This window comes from Ranitomeya imitator, chromosome 10, assembly GCF_032444005.1.
Source record: "Ranitomeya imitator isolate aRanImi1 chromosome 10, aRanImi1.pri, whole genome shotgun sequence".
In the NCBI taxonomy this organism is placed as follows: domain Eukaryota; kingdom Metazoa; phylum Chordata; class Amphibia; order Anura; family Dendrobatidae; genus Ranitomeya; species Ranitomeya imitator.
Genome location: NC_091291.1, coordinates 139086762 through 139100333, shown reverse-complemented (window position 1 = coordinate 139100333; position 13572 = coordinate 139086762). Strand labels below are relative to the sequence as shown.

The 13572-nt window shown below is 50.6% G+C and overlaps 1 protein-coding gene across 2 annotated transcripts in view; it reads left to right on the top strand.

Annotated features, from left to right (window-relative positions):
- The window catches only part of CENPS (centromere protein S), a 29848-nt gene that overhangs the window by 6259 nt on the left and 10017 nt on the right, over positions 1–13572 (top strand). The window contains exons 4-5 of one of the 2 annotated variants that reach the window (XM_069740694.1): positions 4189–4255; positions 4598–4782. In XM_069740694.1, the coding sequence (XP_069596795.1) occupies positions 4189–4255; positions 4598–4738 (208 nt within the window). In that variant the 3' untranslated portion in view covers positions 4739–4782. Of the gene's footprint in view, positions 1–4188; positions 4256–4597; positions 4891–13572 lie in introns of those variants that run through there. The other variant, XM_069740692.1, reaches the window with a different exon arrangement.

The window sequence follows — 13572 nt, the reverse complement described above, 5'->3', positions numbered from 1 at the left end:
TTCTGCTGGTGAAGTCACTGTGTACATACATTACATTACTGATCCTGAGTTACCTCCTGTATTATACTCCAGAGCTGCACTCACTATTCTGCTGGTGCAGTCACTGTGTACATACATTACATTACTGATCCTGAGTTACCTCCTGTATTATACTCCAGAGCTGCACTCACTATTCTGCTGGTGCAGTCACTGTGTACATACATTACATTACTGATCCTGAGTTACATCCTGTATTATACTCCAGAGCTGCACTCACTATTCTGCTGGTGCAGTCACTGTGTACATATATTACATTACTGATCCTGAGTTACCTCCTGTATTATACCCCAGAGCTGCACTCACTATTCTGCTGGTGCAGTCACTGTGTACATACATTACTGATCCTGAGTTACCTCCTGTATTATACTCCAGAGCTGCACTCACTATTCTGCTGGTGCAGTCACTGTGTACATACATTACATTACTGATCCTGAGTTACATCCTGTATTATACCCCAGAGCTGCACTCACTATTCTGCTGGTGCAGTCACTGTGTACATACATTACTGATCCTGAGTTACATCCTGTATTATACCCCAGAGCTGCACTCACTATTCTGCTGGTGCAGTCACTGTGTACATACATTACTGATCCTGAGTTACCTCCTGTATTATACCCCAGAGCTGCACTCACTATTCTGCTGGTGCAGTCACTGTGTACATATATTACATTACTGATCCTGAGTTACCTCCTGTATTATACTCCAGAGCTGCACTCACTATTCTGCTGGTGCAGTCACTGTATGCATACAGGTGCTTCTCACAAAATTAGAATATCATCAAAAAGTTAATTTATTTCAGTTCTTCAATGCAAAAAGTGAATCTCCTATATTCTATAGAGTCATTACAGAGTGATCTATTTCACGTTTATTTCTGTTAATGTTGATAATTATGGCTTACAACCGATGAAATCCCAAGAGTCATTATCTCAGTAAATTAATACTTTATAACACCAGCTTGAAAAATGATTTTATTGGGAACCTGTCACCCCCTCAGGTGTTTGTAACTAATAGAGCCACTTGTGCAGCACTAATGCTGCATTCTGACAAGGTGGCTCTTTTAGTTATTCTCCCTGCACACGCTTAAATAAACGCTTATAAAATGTGACCCTCATACCGTGAAATCGTCCCGGCCGCAGGTCTTTGCCCCCTAATCAGGCGCAGCACATCTGTCACTCCGGGCCTGTGCGCGCCGCTTCCTCTTGCTTCATCAGCGTCCCTGGCGCCTGCGCTGTAAGTTCGAAGGGCAGAGCAACTGCGCGTTCCCAGAAAAAAAATACTTACAGCGCAGGCGCCGGGGACACTGATGAAGCAAGAGGAGGCGGCAAAGACCTGCCCCCGGGACAATTTCACCGTATGAGGGGCACATTTTATAAATGTTTATTTCAGCGTGTGCAGGGAGCATAACTAAAAGAGCCACCTTGTCAGAATGCAGCATCAGTGCTGCACAAATGGCTCTTTTAGTTACAAACGCCTGAGGGGGTGACAGGTTCCCTTTAAAATCTGAAATGTTCCCTACTGAAGTGTATGTTCAGTAAATGCACTCAATACTTGGTCGGGGCTCCTTACTCTGTCGCCTCATTGGAGGACACAGGACCATGTTATGCTGCTGTCCACTAGGAGGCGACACTATGCATAATCTGAAAAAGATTACCCGTGGTTCCTCCTCTGCAGTATACACCCCTGGACGGCGTCCGCCTTCTCTAGTTTTTGCTTAGTGTCGCACATCCGCTCCTGAGCTGTCGGACCAAGCGGTTCAAATAGCAGTCGTAGCAGATTACATGCTTCATGCAGCTGTGGATTCAGTAAGGGGCGTAGCGGGGATTGCATCAAACGCCATCACGATTCGGCATATCCTCTGGCTGCGGGAATGGAAAGCGGACGCAGCCTCAAAGAAGTCCCTCACGCACCTCCCCTACCTCAGTGAGCAACTTTTCGGTGAACAGTTAGACATGATGATATCCAACGCCACCGGGGGTAAGAGTACCTCTCCTCCCCAACTGAAACCTAAACGCACTTACAAGAAGCGTAACCAAACTCGATTCTGATCCTATCGGAATTCTTCGGGCTGGTCCATCTCGCATCCAGCACAAAATCGTAAGCGTTCCCCACGCAGGGACAACTCACAATCGACACAAAGGTCGGACAAGACCTGGCAGTCAAAAGCAGGCCAGTCTAAGCCCAGAGGAGGAAAATCTCAGACTTTCTCCTCATCATGACTCACGGACTCCGGAAGACACCACACCAGTAGGCGGCCGACTTTTGCTCTTTCATCAAGTCTGGCTGCCTATTACAGAAGACAGGTGGGTCAGGGAACTAGTGTCTTCCTGATACAAGATAGAGTTCACCTCCAACCCACCGGACCGATTCTTCCTCTTTGTCCCCCCAAAACCACCAGCCAAGGCTCGTGCCTTCCGACAAGCGGTCTCCTCGCTTTTTCAAGCAGGAGTGATAGTACCGGTCCCCACCGCCGACTGGACCTAAAACAACTCAACAATTATGTACGGGTCCGTCACTTCCGCCGTCCAGGGGTGTATACTGCAGAGGAGGAGCCACGGTTAATCTTTTTCAGATTATGCAGAGTGTCTCCTCCCAGTGGACAGCAGCATAACACCCATGGTCCTGTGTCCCCCAATTAGAGGCTAAGAGAAAGATTTGACGGTGAGTACACAAAAATCTCCTTTTTGCATCAATTACTGCATCAATGCGGCGTGGCATGGAGGCGATCAGCCTGTGGCACTGCTGAGGGGCTATGGAAGCCCAGGTTGCTTTGATAGCAGCCTTCAGCTTGTCTGCATTGTGGAGTCTGGTGTCTCATCTTCCTCTTGACAATACTCCATAGATTCTCTATGGGGTTAAGGTCAGGCGAGTTTGCTGCCAATCAAGCCCAGTGATACTGTTGTTTTTACACCAGGTATTGATACTTCTGCAGGAACATAACATCTTTCCACTCAACAGACGTCTTTTATGCTCTCCTGACGCCACGGCATTAATGCGACGCTCTCCGTTGTTAATGCGACGCTCTCCGTTGTTAATGCGACGCTCTCCGTTGTTAATGCGACGCTCTCCGTTGTTAATGCGACGCTCTCCGTTGTTAATGCGACGCTCTCCTCTGTTAATGCGACGCTCTCCTTTGTTAATGCGACGCTCTCCTTTGTTAATGCGACGTTCTCCTGCGTTAATGCGACGCTTTCCTCCATGTGGAGCTCAGTGTTTGCTGAGAGCCGATCCATCAAACTATCTGCAGGTGTAAGGAGACTGTGGGGTAATTGCCGGTCTCCATTGTCCCGGTCTCTTCATCTGCGGGTAGCGGGGGCTGCACACATCGCAGGGTCCTCTATCCTCGCAGCTGCCTCGCGCTCTTGTGCGGTGACGGCTTTCTGGAATGGGATGTAATTGCTCGTTTGTATCCAGATTGCTTTCATCGTCCACCACCGCCATCATCTGCTCCGCTGCCATCTCTCCACCGCTTGCAATGACTTTTCTTTTTTTCAACATTGAAGATTGAAGATGTTAAACTTTCTTTTTCATGAAATTGTTATTTCAGTTCTTTTTAAAGGGGCCTTCTGATTTCAGGATAGTCGTCCCCCGGTGCAGCCCCGAGTCTCTGCAGCTCCGCTGATCTCTGCTCCTTTTCTGCAGAGGTGACGTCTCATCGCCAGGACACATTCTTACAGGTTCTGCTGCTGTGGATTTCTCACTGTAATTTGCAGCAGATCAGTCCCTTGAAGCGTGAGGCCAAATATCTCGGTTTTGTTGCCGTTTTTTTTTTTTTTTCGCAAATATTTCCAATAATCAGCAAAAATGCAATAACGTGGTTGCAGACGTGCAGGAAATGCATGCATACATATACATACATACATACATACATACATACATACATACATATGTAATACCTAATAACCTTTTTTTTTATAGTTTGAGCTTAAAGAAATGCTACTTTTTCTGCATAAAAATCACAATTTGCAAAAAAAAATTGAGAAAATGCACTTTAATAGTCTCATAAAAATAAATTGAAAAAATATTCCAGCGCTTCTAATTGCAGGAATATAAGACTTTAAAGTTGCAGCGTCTTGTTTCAGCCTGGACGGCTCTCGCTACCTCTCAGACATTTTCATGAGATCTGTAAAGTCTGTTTCTTCACTTATATAGACATGCGAAAAGGAGCACAATCAACATGGATGACGTGAAACTGCTGTGTAGGCGCAGCCGCTCGCTGGTAAGTGTAACCCTAAGGGGAGACGCCGCTGCCTTCTCATTCTCAGGCGGAGTTCACATTTGTGCTTTGATGCAGACACTAATCTGTTGCATAAATAATACAGACGGGAGCAGAGGAGGACCCCACTGATTATTATGGGATCCGTCTGGGCTCATTTATATGTCTGTTTTTAGAATGCAAGAATAAATTGTTTGCTGCCTTTTTTTTTTCTTCTGTTCTGACAACAGATACTGAGCAGAACCCAAATGGCCCCATAATAATAGATGGAGGACCTCCGCTTTTGTGTAGTGCAGGCCCAGTTTCTGTGTTATACGTTCACTCATACTCATTCCCATGTTCTAGCTCAATCACATCTCCACCTTCAGTGATGAGATTGCGGCCAACAACCAGAAAGCAAAAAGAAAGAAGTCTGTCAGCGCCGGGAAGAGGCGGTCGGATGGTGATTCAGAGGTGGCCGAGAGCGAGGACCACAACATGGAATGAAGGAGTCGTGTGCGGATGTCGTCTGCAACCGATCAAAAGATAATGTAAATATTCCGGGAATTATCACCCAGGTGTGATGTGTAAAATATCTGTTTGTTTGTTTTTTTGTCGAAAATGTCAGTATATTTCATTAAAAATCTGTAAGAAATATTCTCATTCTGAGCCGCGCTTTAGTTCTTTAAATAAACGGTCCACGGTCCTGTCCGCTCTCCCTCCGCCGGACCCGTCCGCTCTCCCTCCGCCGGACGCGTCCGCTCTCCCTCCGCCGGACCCGTCCGCTCTCTCCCTCCGCCGGACCCGTCCGCTCTCTCCCTCCGCCGGACCCGTCCGCTCTCTCCCTCCGCCGGACCCGTCCGCTCTCTCCCTCCGCCGGACCCGTCCGCTCTCTCCCTCCGCCGGACCCGTCCGCTCTCTCCCTCCGCCGGACCCGTCCGCTCTCTCCCTCCGCCGGACCCGTCCGCTCTCTCCCTCCGCCGGACCCGTCCGCTCTCTCCCTCCGCCGGACCCGTCCGCTCTCTCCCTCCGCCGGACCCGTCCGCTCTCTCCCTCCGCCGGACCCGTCCGCTCTCTCCCTCCGCCGGACCCGTCCGCTCTCTCCCTCCGCCGGACCCGTCCGCTCTCTCCCTCCGCCGGACCCGTCCGCTCTCTCCCTCCGCCGGACCCGTCCGCTCTCTCCCTCCGCCGGACCCGTCCGCTCTCTCCCTCCGCCGGACCCGTCCGCTCTCTCCCTCCGCCGGACCCGTCCGCTCTCTCCCTCCGCCGGACCCGTCCGCTCTCTCCCTCCGCCGGACCCGTCCGCTCTCTCCCTCCGCCGGACCCGTCCGCTCTCTCCCTCCGCCGGACCCGTCCGCTCTCTCCCTCCGCCGGACCCGTCCGCTCTCTCCCTCCGCCGGACCCGTCCGCTCTCTCCCTCCGCCGGACCCGTCCGCTCTCTCCCTCCGCCGGACCCGTCCGCTCTCTCCCTCCGCCGGACCCGTCCGCTCTCTCCCTCCGCCGGACCCGTCCGCTCTCTCCCTCCGCCGGACCCGTCCGCTCTCTCCCTCCGCCGGACCCGTCCGCTCTCTCCCTCCGCCGGACCCGTCCGCTCTCTCCCTCCGCCGGACCCGTCCGCTCTCTCCCTCCGCCGGACCCGTCCGCTCTCTCCCTCCGCCGGACCCGTCCGCTCTCTCCCTCCGCCGGACCCGTCCGCTCTCTCCCTCCGCCGGACCCGTCCGCTCTCTCCCTCCGCCGGACCCGTCCGCTCTCTCCCTCCGCCGGACCCGTCCGCTCTCTCCCTCCGCCGGACCCGTCCGCTCTCTCCCTCCGCCGGACCCGTCCGCTCTCTCCCTCCGCCGGACCCGTCCGCTCTCTCCCTCCGCCGGACCCGTCCGCTCTCTCCCTCCGCCGGACCCGTCCGCTCTCTCCCTCCGCCGGACCCGTCCGCTCTCTCCCTCCGCCGGACCCGTCCGCTCTCTCCCTCCGCCGGACCCGTCCGCTCTCTCCCTCCGCCGGACCCGTCCGCTCTCTCCCTCCGCCGGACCCGTCCGCTCTCTCCCTCCGCCGGACCCGTCCGCTCTCTCCCTCCGCCGGACCCGTCCGCTCTCTCCCTCCGCCGGACCCGTCCGCTCTCTCCCTCCGCCGGACCCGTCCGCTCTCCCTTTGTCTGTCCCGTCCGCTCTCCCTCCGCCGGACCCGTCCGCTCTCTCCCTCCGCCGGACCCGTCCGCTCTCCCTTTGTCTGTCCCGTCCGCTCTCCCTTTTGTCTGTCCCGTCCGCTCTCCCTCCGCCGGACCCGTCCGCTCTCCCTCCGCCGGACCCGTCCGCTCTCCCTCCGCCGGACCCGTCCGCTCTCCCTCCGCCGGACCCGTCCGCTCTCCCTCCGCCGGACCCGTCCGCTCTCCCTCCGCCGGACCCGTCCGCTCTCCCTCCGCCGGACCCGTCCGCTCTCCCTCCGCCGGACCCGTCCGCTCTCCCTCCGCCGGACCCGTCCGCTCTCCCTCCGCCGGACCCGTCCGCTCTCCCTCCGCCGGACCCGTCCGCTCTCCCTCCGCCGGACCCGTCCGCTCTCCCTCCGCCGGACCCGTCCGCTCTCCCTCCGCCGGACCCGTCCGCTCTCCCTCCGCCGGACCCGTCCGCTCTCCCTCCGCCGGACCCGTCCGCTCTCCCTCCGCCGGACCCGTCCGCTCTCCCTCCGCCGGACCCGTCCGCTCTCCCTCCGCCGGACCCGTCCGCTCTCCCTCCGCCGGACCCGTCCGCTCTCTCCCTCCGCCGGACCCGTCCGCTCTCCCTTTGTCTGTCTCGTCCGCTCTCCCTCCAAACCTCTACATCCTCCCTCTTTACACTTCCTTCCACTCTGAACGCAGCTTATCTGCAAGGAAAGCAATTGGATCGGGCTTAGAACTTCCACATGATTTGTTCTCCTTTGTCTGTGTGTCCACTAGTTGGGCCCGTCTCAGCCCTTATCCACATGCGTGCCACTGGTCAGGTGGTAAGGCTTTTAATATTAGAGATAGGACTGTCCCAAATACGGTCGCCGTGATGAGGTGTGATGACTTTCGCACGTTTTTGATCAAAAAACTTGATAACTACCGTAAGTACCGTATATTATCTTCATGCACTATGCTATTTATTTACTGCAGGGTATTTAATCATTATGTTTTTGTCTTCTTTTTTTTTTTTTTTTTTCTGTTTGGTAGCCAGTGTGAACGTGCGCTTACATGCGGAATGCTCACCAATTTATATCCCAGTTCATACCTTTTCTTTTTTTACTTCTCCAAGTCCGATAGTTCTCTCCCAGCATCCTCTGTTGGAGAAGCCCCTTATACACAGGAGGTGGTCCGCATGTTTGGCAACTGTAATGTGTATAAGAGCTTTTATTCCTACGGGGCTCGATGAAGCTGAGAATCAGGATGCCGAATGCAGGGTCCTGCGCCTGCTGCGCTCAGAGTTACACCATCATGTTTTTTTTTTTTTTTTTTGTTTAACCCTTTAGAACCACAAATCTACAAGATAACTGTTAGCTTAAAGAGGTTTTCCACCTTTGGGGACTTTTTTTTGTTTTCTTTAAATGGACTTGTTTGAAGCTGAACATAATTTTTGCATTTGGGATCATTGAAAATGTTGCACCGTTTGCCTCCTGTGCTGCACTGTCTATTGCTGGCTGCAGAATGAGTTAACTGAGAGTCCATCAGTGACCCAGGAGTTAGTTACTCTTTCTCCTTCGCCTCATTGGGGGACACAGACCATGGGTGTATGCTGCTGCCACCAGGAGGCTGACACTAAGTAACACAAAGAAAGTTAGCTCCTCCTCTGCAGTGTACACCCTCCTGCTGGCCCCCAGCTAACCAGTTCTTGCTTAGTGTCCGTAGGAGGCACACGGACGGGTCTGCTATTCAGACCCAAAGATTTTACCTTTTTACCTTTTTTTTTTTTTTTTTTCCTTGAACTCTGGAGCACTCAACATGCTCCCTCTTCTACATTAGGAGTCGCCGGCTAGCAGGGGCCTCAAGTATCCTTGAATAATGTACAGGTTCTACAAAACGGAAGTTTTCTTTTCCTGATCTCTCCCCCATGTTTGGTTGAGAACAATGCGAAATATGGATCGGATATTGCCTTGATTTGCCAGAGCTTCTGAGAATGAGGGACTCTATCTCTCTCTGTCTCTCTCTCTCTCTGTCTCTCTCTCTCTCTCTTTATATCATCAACAGTGGGACGGGCGATGCACTGGACAGAAGCCTCTAAGCTGGATGCCATACCGGGTCGGATTTTTATGGTAACGGGTCCTTTAAGGGGCTCCGATTTCCGCCCACACCTTCAACAGACGAACATATGGATTGTCGCCTCCGTGTATCCTCTTCTGCATTTAGGCCTATTGCCAGACATCTGCCCTGTCCACTCGGGGACTTCTACTCTGAGGATGTACGGAGGCACACATTTTTGGCGTCCAAGCACCCCTCCCTTTGTATCATCACTATTTAGCGGATGATGCAAGAAAGCGGTCGATTCCTCTCCACGCCCCTGTTAAGGTGGATTGAGGGTTCCTTTTTTTCTACTCTGCACGTCAATGGCTAGAGACCTGCTGGTCGCAGTCCCGTATTCTGTCTCTTGGCAGTCTATCCGGGTTGTATTTCTTGTGGTATACCTACTGGTTTTCCTGCCCGATGTATCATTTTTTAAATTACCACAGACGGTCGGATAGCAAACCTAGCTCGTTCCGTCTTGTGGTTTCGGGTTCAGCGCTTTTCCCTTCCTTAGCCACCACATGGGTGGCTTGACCAATGGTCTCCTGGTCAGAGACCTTAGCTACTTTGTTTTCAACAGTATAGCTGGCCAATCTAATTTTCTGAGTGGGAGACTAGCAGGGATCGTATCTCCTCTACAGACCCAACCAGCAGTGGAAGTATTGTCCAGGATAGTCTAGATCTAGGGATCTTGGTTCCAAAAATGGAGGGAATGTAAAGTGTCACCATTCCTGGACTTCAAACTTCTAACAACCTTTGTCAAGGTCCTCCCCTTTTTCCGATGGAGTTTCTCCGCTCAGCCATTACTTCATCAGAAAGAGGTGGACTTTGCCGGCATCCTTAGTCATTCGGGAGTCTTACCCTCACATGCCTATTTCTCCCCACTACAACAATCTCTTCAAGGTCAGCTGATGGCTGAGTGGTTAAGGTCTTTGACTATTGAGTGGGAAACATGGGTTCTATCCCCAGTGAAAGTAAATTTCTTCCGTTCCATTTGCGAACAGCATTTTCCAGTCACGACCTTGTTCTCCGGCCTGGCTACCACACCAGTGTGGTCGCAAGGGTCATGTCGGTTGTCGTGTACTTCTTGCATCCTAGATGCATGGTCGTCCTGCTCTTTTTGGTCGACTTTGTAGCTGCTCTTCTAGGACTACGCTGAGTCGTCTATATCTCTTGCAATACCCTTTCTCTGGGCTAGCAGCTAAACTTAGACAAGTTTCTTTTCCTCTTTCCCAGTTCAGCAGATCCTTTTTTCAGGATGATCCTGCCCCGCAGGATGGTTTTTTCTCTCTCGAGTCAAGCTCGTGGTTCTTCAACAGAGAGCTTGCGCACTTCATATCTCATTCCCTCGGTTCATTCAATTCGCTAGGAGGGTTCTGAGGAAAAGGACGACAATGGAAGCAGTTTCCTTCGCTGCCCCCTTTTTTCCTGCAGATCTATCAGGCTTTCAGAGAGAATTCTCTGAGCTCCTTCCTCTCCCAGAGCCTTCTCCTGGTCCAATGGTCATTGGGGAATTCCAAGGCCAGTCTTTTTCCGATCTTTTCCCTGGAGTTCTGAACGGTACGTCTAATCCTGCAGCAGGCCCACTGACTTTAGGCTGGTCTTCGGTTTACCCACAGTCAAGCGCCATGGCCCAGGCACCTCTCTCTCTCTGACGAGCCGAGATCTTTCATTCGGGGATCTCAACAGTACATATCCCTGGAGTAGTGCTCTGGGCAGCACACATGTTCAGCCGTCAGGGTTCCTCCTCTAGTGAGTGGGAACTTCATTCGGAAGTCTTCCATCGGATCTGCCTTCACTAGACTTCTCCAGATGTAGGTCAGACTGCGTCCAAGCTGAACGCCTATGTGCTCCGGTTCATGGTTTGGCCTTGACTTTCAAGACCATCGCAGTGCATGCTCTGCTCTTCCATGGGACCAATTTCTATAACTCCTCTTCTACTTCTTCTGAGATCTTTTCGGAAGCAGGAAGGGCTCCAGGGATCCCGGGAGAACCGCACTGACCATGTCAGGGTTTTTCTCGCTTGCTGTTCTTCTAGTTTTCCATCTTATTGCGACAAATCTGGGAAGATGGACTTTCTTGCAGGGAGCCTTAACCTGTAGTTCCTCCCTACCGCGTACCGTTAGATCCGTGGGACCCTAATGATCCTCGGCATTTTACAGTGGTTTCCTTTTTTGGACTCGGACAGCCTTCACTATCAGGGAAGTTTTCTTCCCTTCTTTCTTTGCGTTCTTGTACTCCTGAGTCTTCGGAACTCGACGTTCTGTTCGTCTTTTTTCCTTATTACCTCAAGGCAGGGTTGCCCTCAGGACATCCCCTTCCCTCGTTGCCAAGGTGGTATTGTATTCCCACTGTTGCAGGGGAATCGTTCTCTCATCTCTTTCGGCTCCGATCCACATACCTCGGAAGGGATCCTCTATAACCTGGAAGGAGTGAGTGCTTCGAGTGGGTTCGTTTCGAGAATGGCGTCCTGCCAAGGGTTGGACGCTTTACTTGGCTTTCTCGATGGTAAGTAGACTTCCTGACAGTCGCTGGAAGGGTCTAGCCGTTTCTTCGGCCAGGTTAGCCTGGTGGATTGTTTTCTCCATCCAGGAGTCCTTCCGAGCTAGATGTCAGCCTATCTCCCTGTCAGAGGGCTCTAGGCTCCAGACTTCGGCAAGCACGACCGCAAGCTTGTGAACTCCTCCAGTCCGCATACATTCTTGAAGCACTTTTATTCACATACTTCCACAGATGTGAGTCGGGGCAGGCGGACCTTGCAGGCCGCGGTGGCGCACTTGTAAGTAGCGGTTACACGGCCTGATCTGATGATGTCCCCACCCAGGGACTGCTTTGGGACGTCCCATGGTCTGTGTCCCCCAATGAGGCGAAGGAGAAATAGGGATTTTTGTGTACTCACCGTAAAATCCTTTTCTCCGGGCCATTCATTGGGGGACACAGCTCCCACCCTTAGCTTATGCTTTGTTTTTATCTTTTGATATTTTTATACTCTCTTATATAATGTGACATGCTATACGTTTATATGTTGCTATTGATCTCCTACTGCTTTTGCACCGAACTGGTTAGCTGGGGGCCAGCAGGAGGGTGTATACTGCAGGGGAGGAGCTAACTTTCTTTGTGTTACTTAGTGTCAGCCTCCTGGTGGCAGCAGCATACACCCATGGTCTGTGTCCCCCAATGAATGGCTCGGAGAAAAGGATTTTACGGTGAGTACACAAAAATCCCTATTTTATCTGCTTTTTTTTCTCAGCTCCTCTCAGTTTATTTATGACCATTGACCACAAAAAAAGTTGAATGTGCAGCAAAAGAAACAGTCAGGAAAAGTCAAACTGTGCAAAATTTCTAGTTAAATCCAATTGAAATTTTTATTTTTAGCCCCAAAGAATTTGTCAGGAGGATCCTGCACACAGCAGCGTCTGTCTCAGCTTCCTGAACTCCTTTATTTCTGGGGATTATGGTTGACTTGAAATTAGAACTCTGCTCTGATTAGTCACAACGTCCTCAGTAAGTGCCCCCTTACCTACCGCTCCTTCCACCTGCTCCATGCTGTGCAGACAAAGCTGCAGCTTCTTTCCAAGAGGTGAAATTAGGATCTGATGTATAATAAGGACGATTGTGTAAGTGTGAACGGACGCCTACGAGTCGCAGGAAGTTATTCTGTTCAATCATGCTCCTTATGTAACCTATCGCCTTTTCATAACTTTCTACTCAAAAACAAGGAGCGTTTCCCTCCTCCAGTATAAAGCACATTCTAATCACCGCATTACACACTCCAACAAATTGCTCTCAATTAAACGTCACAGTCGAGGTGTTAGGTTCTCTGCTTATATAAGGAGCTGCCAGGTGCTGCCAAGGAACAGTCCGCCATCTGCATCCGATCAGAAATGTGCCAGTCACTCAGCAGCGCACAACTCTTACTGGTCCTCCTGCTGAGCTGCACCGCGAGATCGACTGTGCCCGTAACACAGGACCGAGGGGCAGCAAGCGACAGCATGGTACGTATCAAGGGGGCAGTATTATAGCCGTTATATTCCTGTACATAGGGGCAGTATTATAGCAGTTATATTCCTGTACATAGGGGCAGTATTATAGTAGTTATATTCTTGTACATAGGGGCAGTATTATAGTAGTTATATTCTTGTACATAGGGGCAGTATTATAGTAGTTATATTCTTGTACATAGGGGGCAGTATTATAGTAGTTATATTCTTGAACATAGGGGCAGTATTATAGTAGTTATATTCTTGTACATAGGTGGCAGTATTATGTTAGTTATATTCTTGTACATAGGGGGCAATATTATAGTAGTTATATTCTTGTACATAGGGGCGGTATTATAGTAGTTATATTCTTGTACATAGGGGCGGTATTATAGTAGTTATATTCTTGTACATAGGGGGCAGTATTATAGTAGTTACAGGTCCTTCTCAAAAAATTAGCATATAGTGTTAAATTTCATTATTTACCATAATGTAATGATTACAATTAAACTTTCATATATTATAGATTCATTATCCACCAACTGAAATTTGTCAGGTCTTTTATTGTTTTAATACTGATGATTTTGGCATACAACTCCTGATAACCCAAAAAACCTGTCTCAATAAATTAGCATATTTCACCCATCCAATCAAATAAAAGTGTTTTTTAATAACAAACAAAAAAACCATCAAATAATAATGTTCAGTTATGCACTCAATACTTGGTGGGGAATCCTGTGGCAGAAATGACTGCTTCAATGCGGCGTGGCATGGAGGCAATCAGCCTGTGACACTGCTGAGATGTTATGGAGGCCCAGGATGCTTCAATAGCGGCCTTAAGCTCATCCAGAGTGTTGGGTCTTGCGTCTCTCAACTTTCTCTTCACAATATCCCACAGATTCTCTATGGGGTTCAGGTCAGGAGAGTTGGCAGGCCAATTGAGCACAGTAATACCATGGTCAGTAAACCATTTACCAGTGGTTTTGGCACTGTGAGCATGTGCCAGGTCGTGCTGAAAAATGAAATCTTCATCTCCATAAAGCATTTCAGCCGATGGAAGCATGAAGTGCTCCAAAATCTCCTGATAGCTAGCTGCATTGACCCTGCCCTTGATGAAACACAGTGGACCAACACCA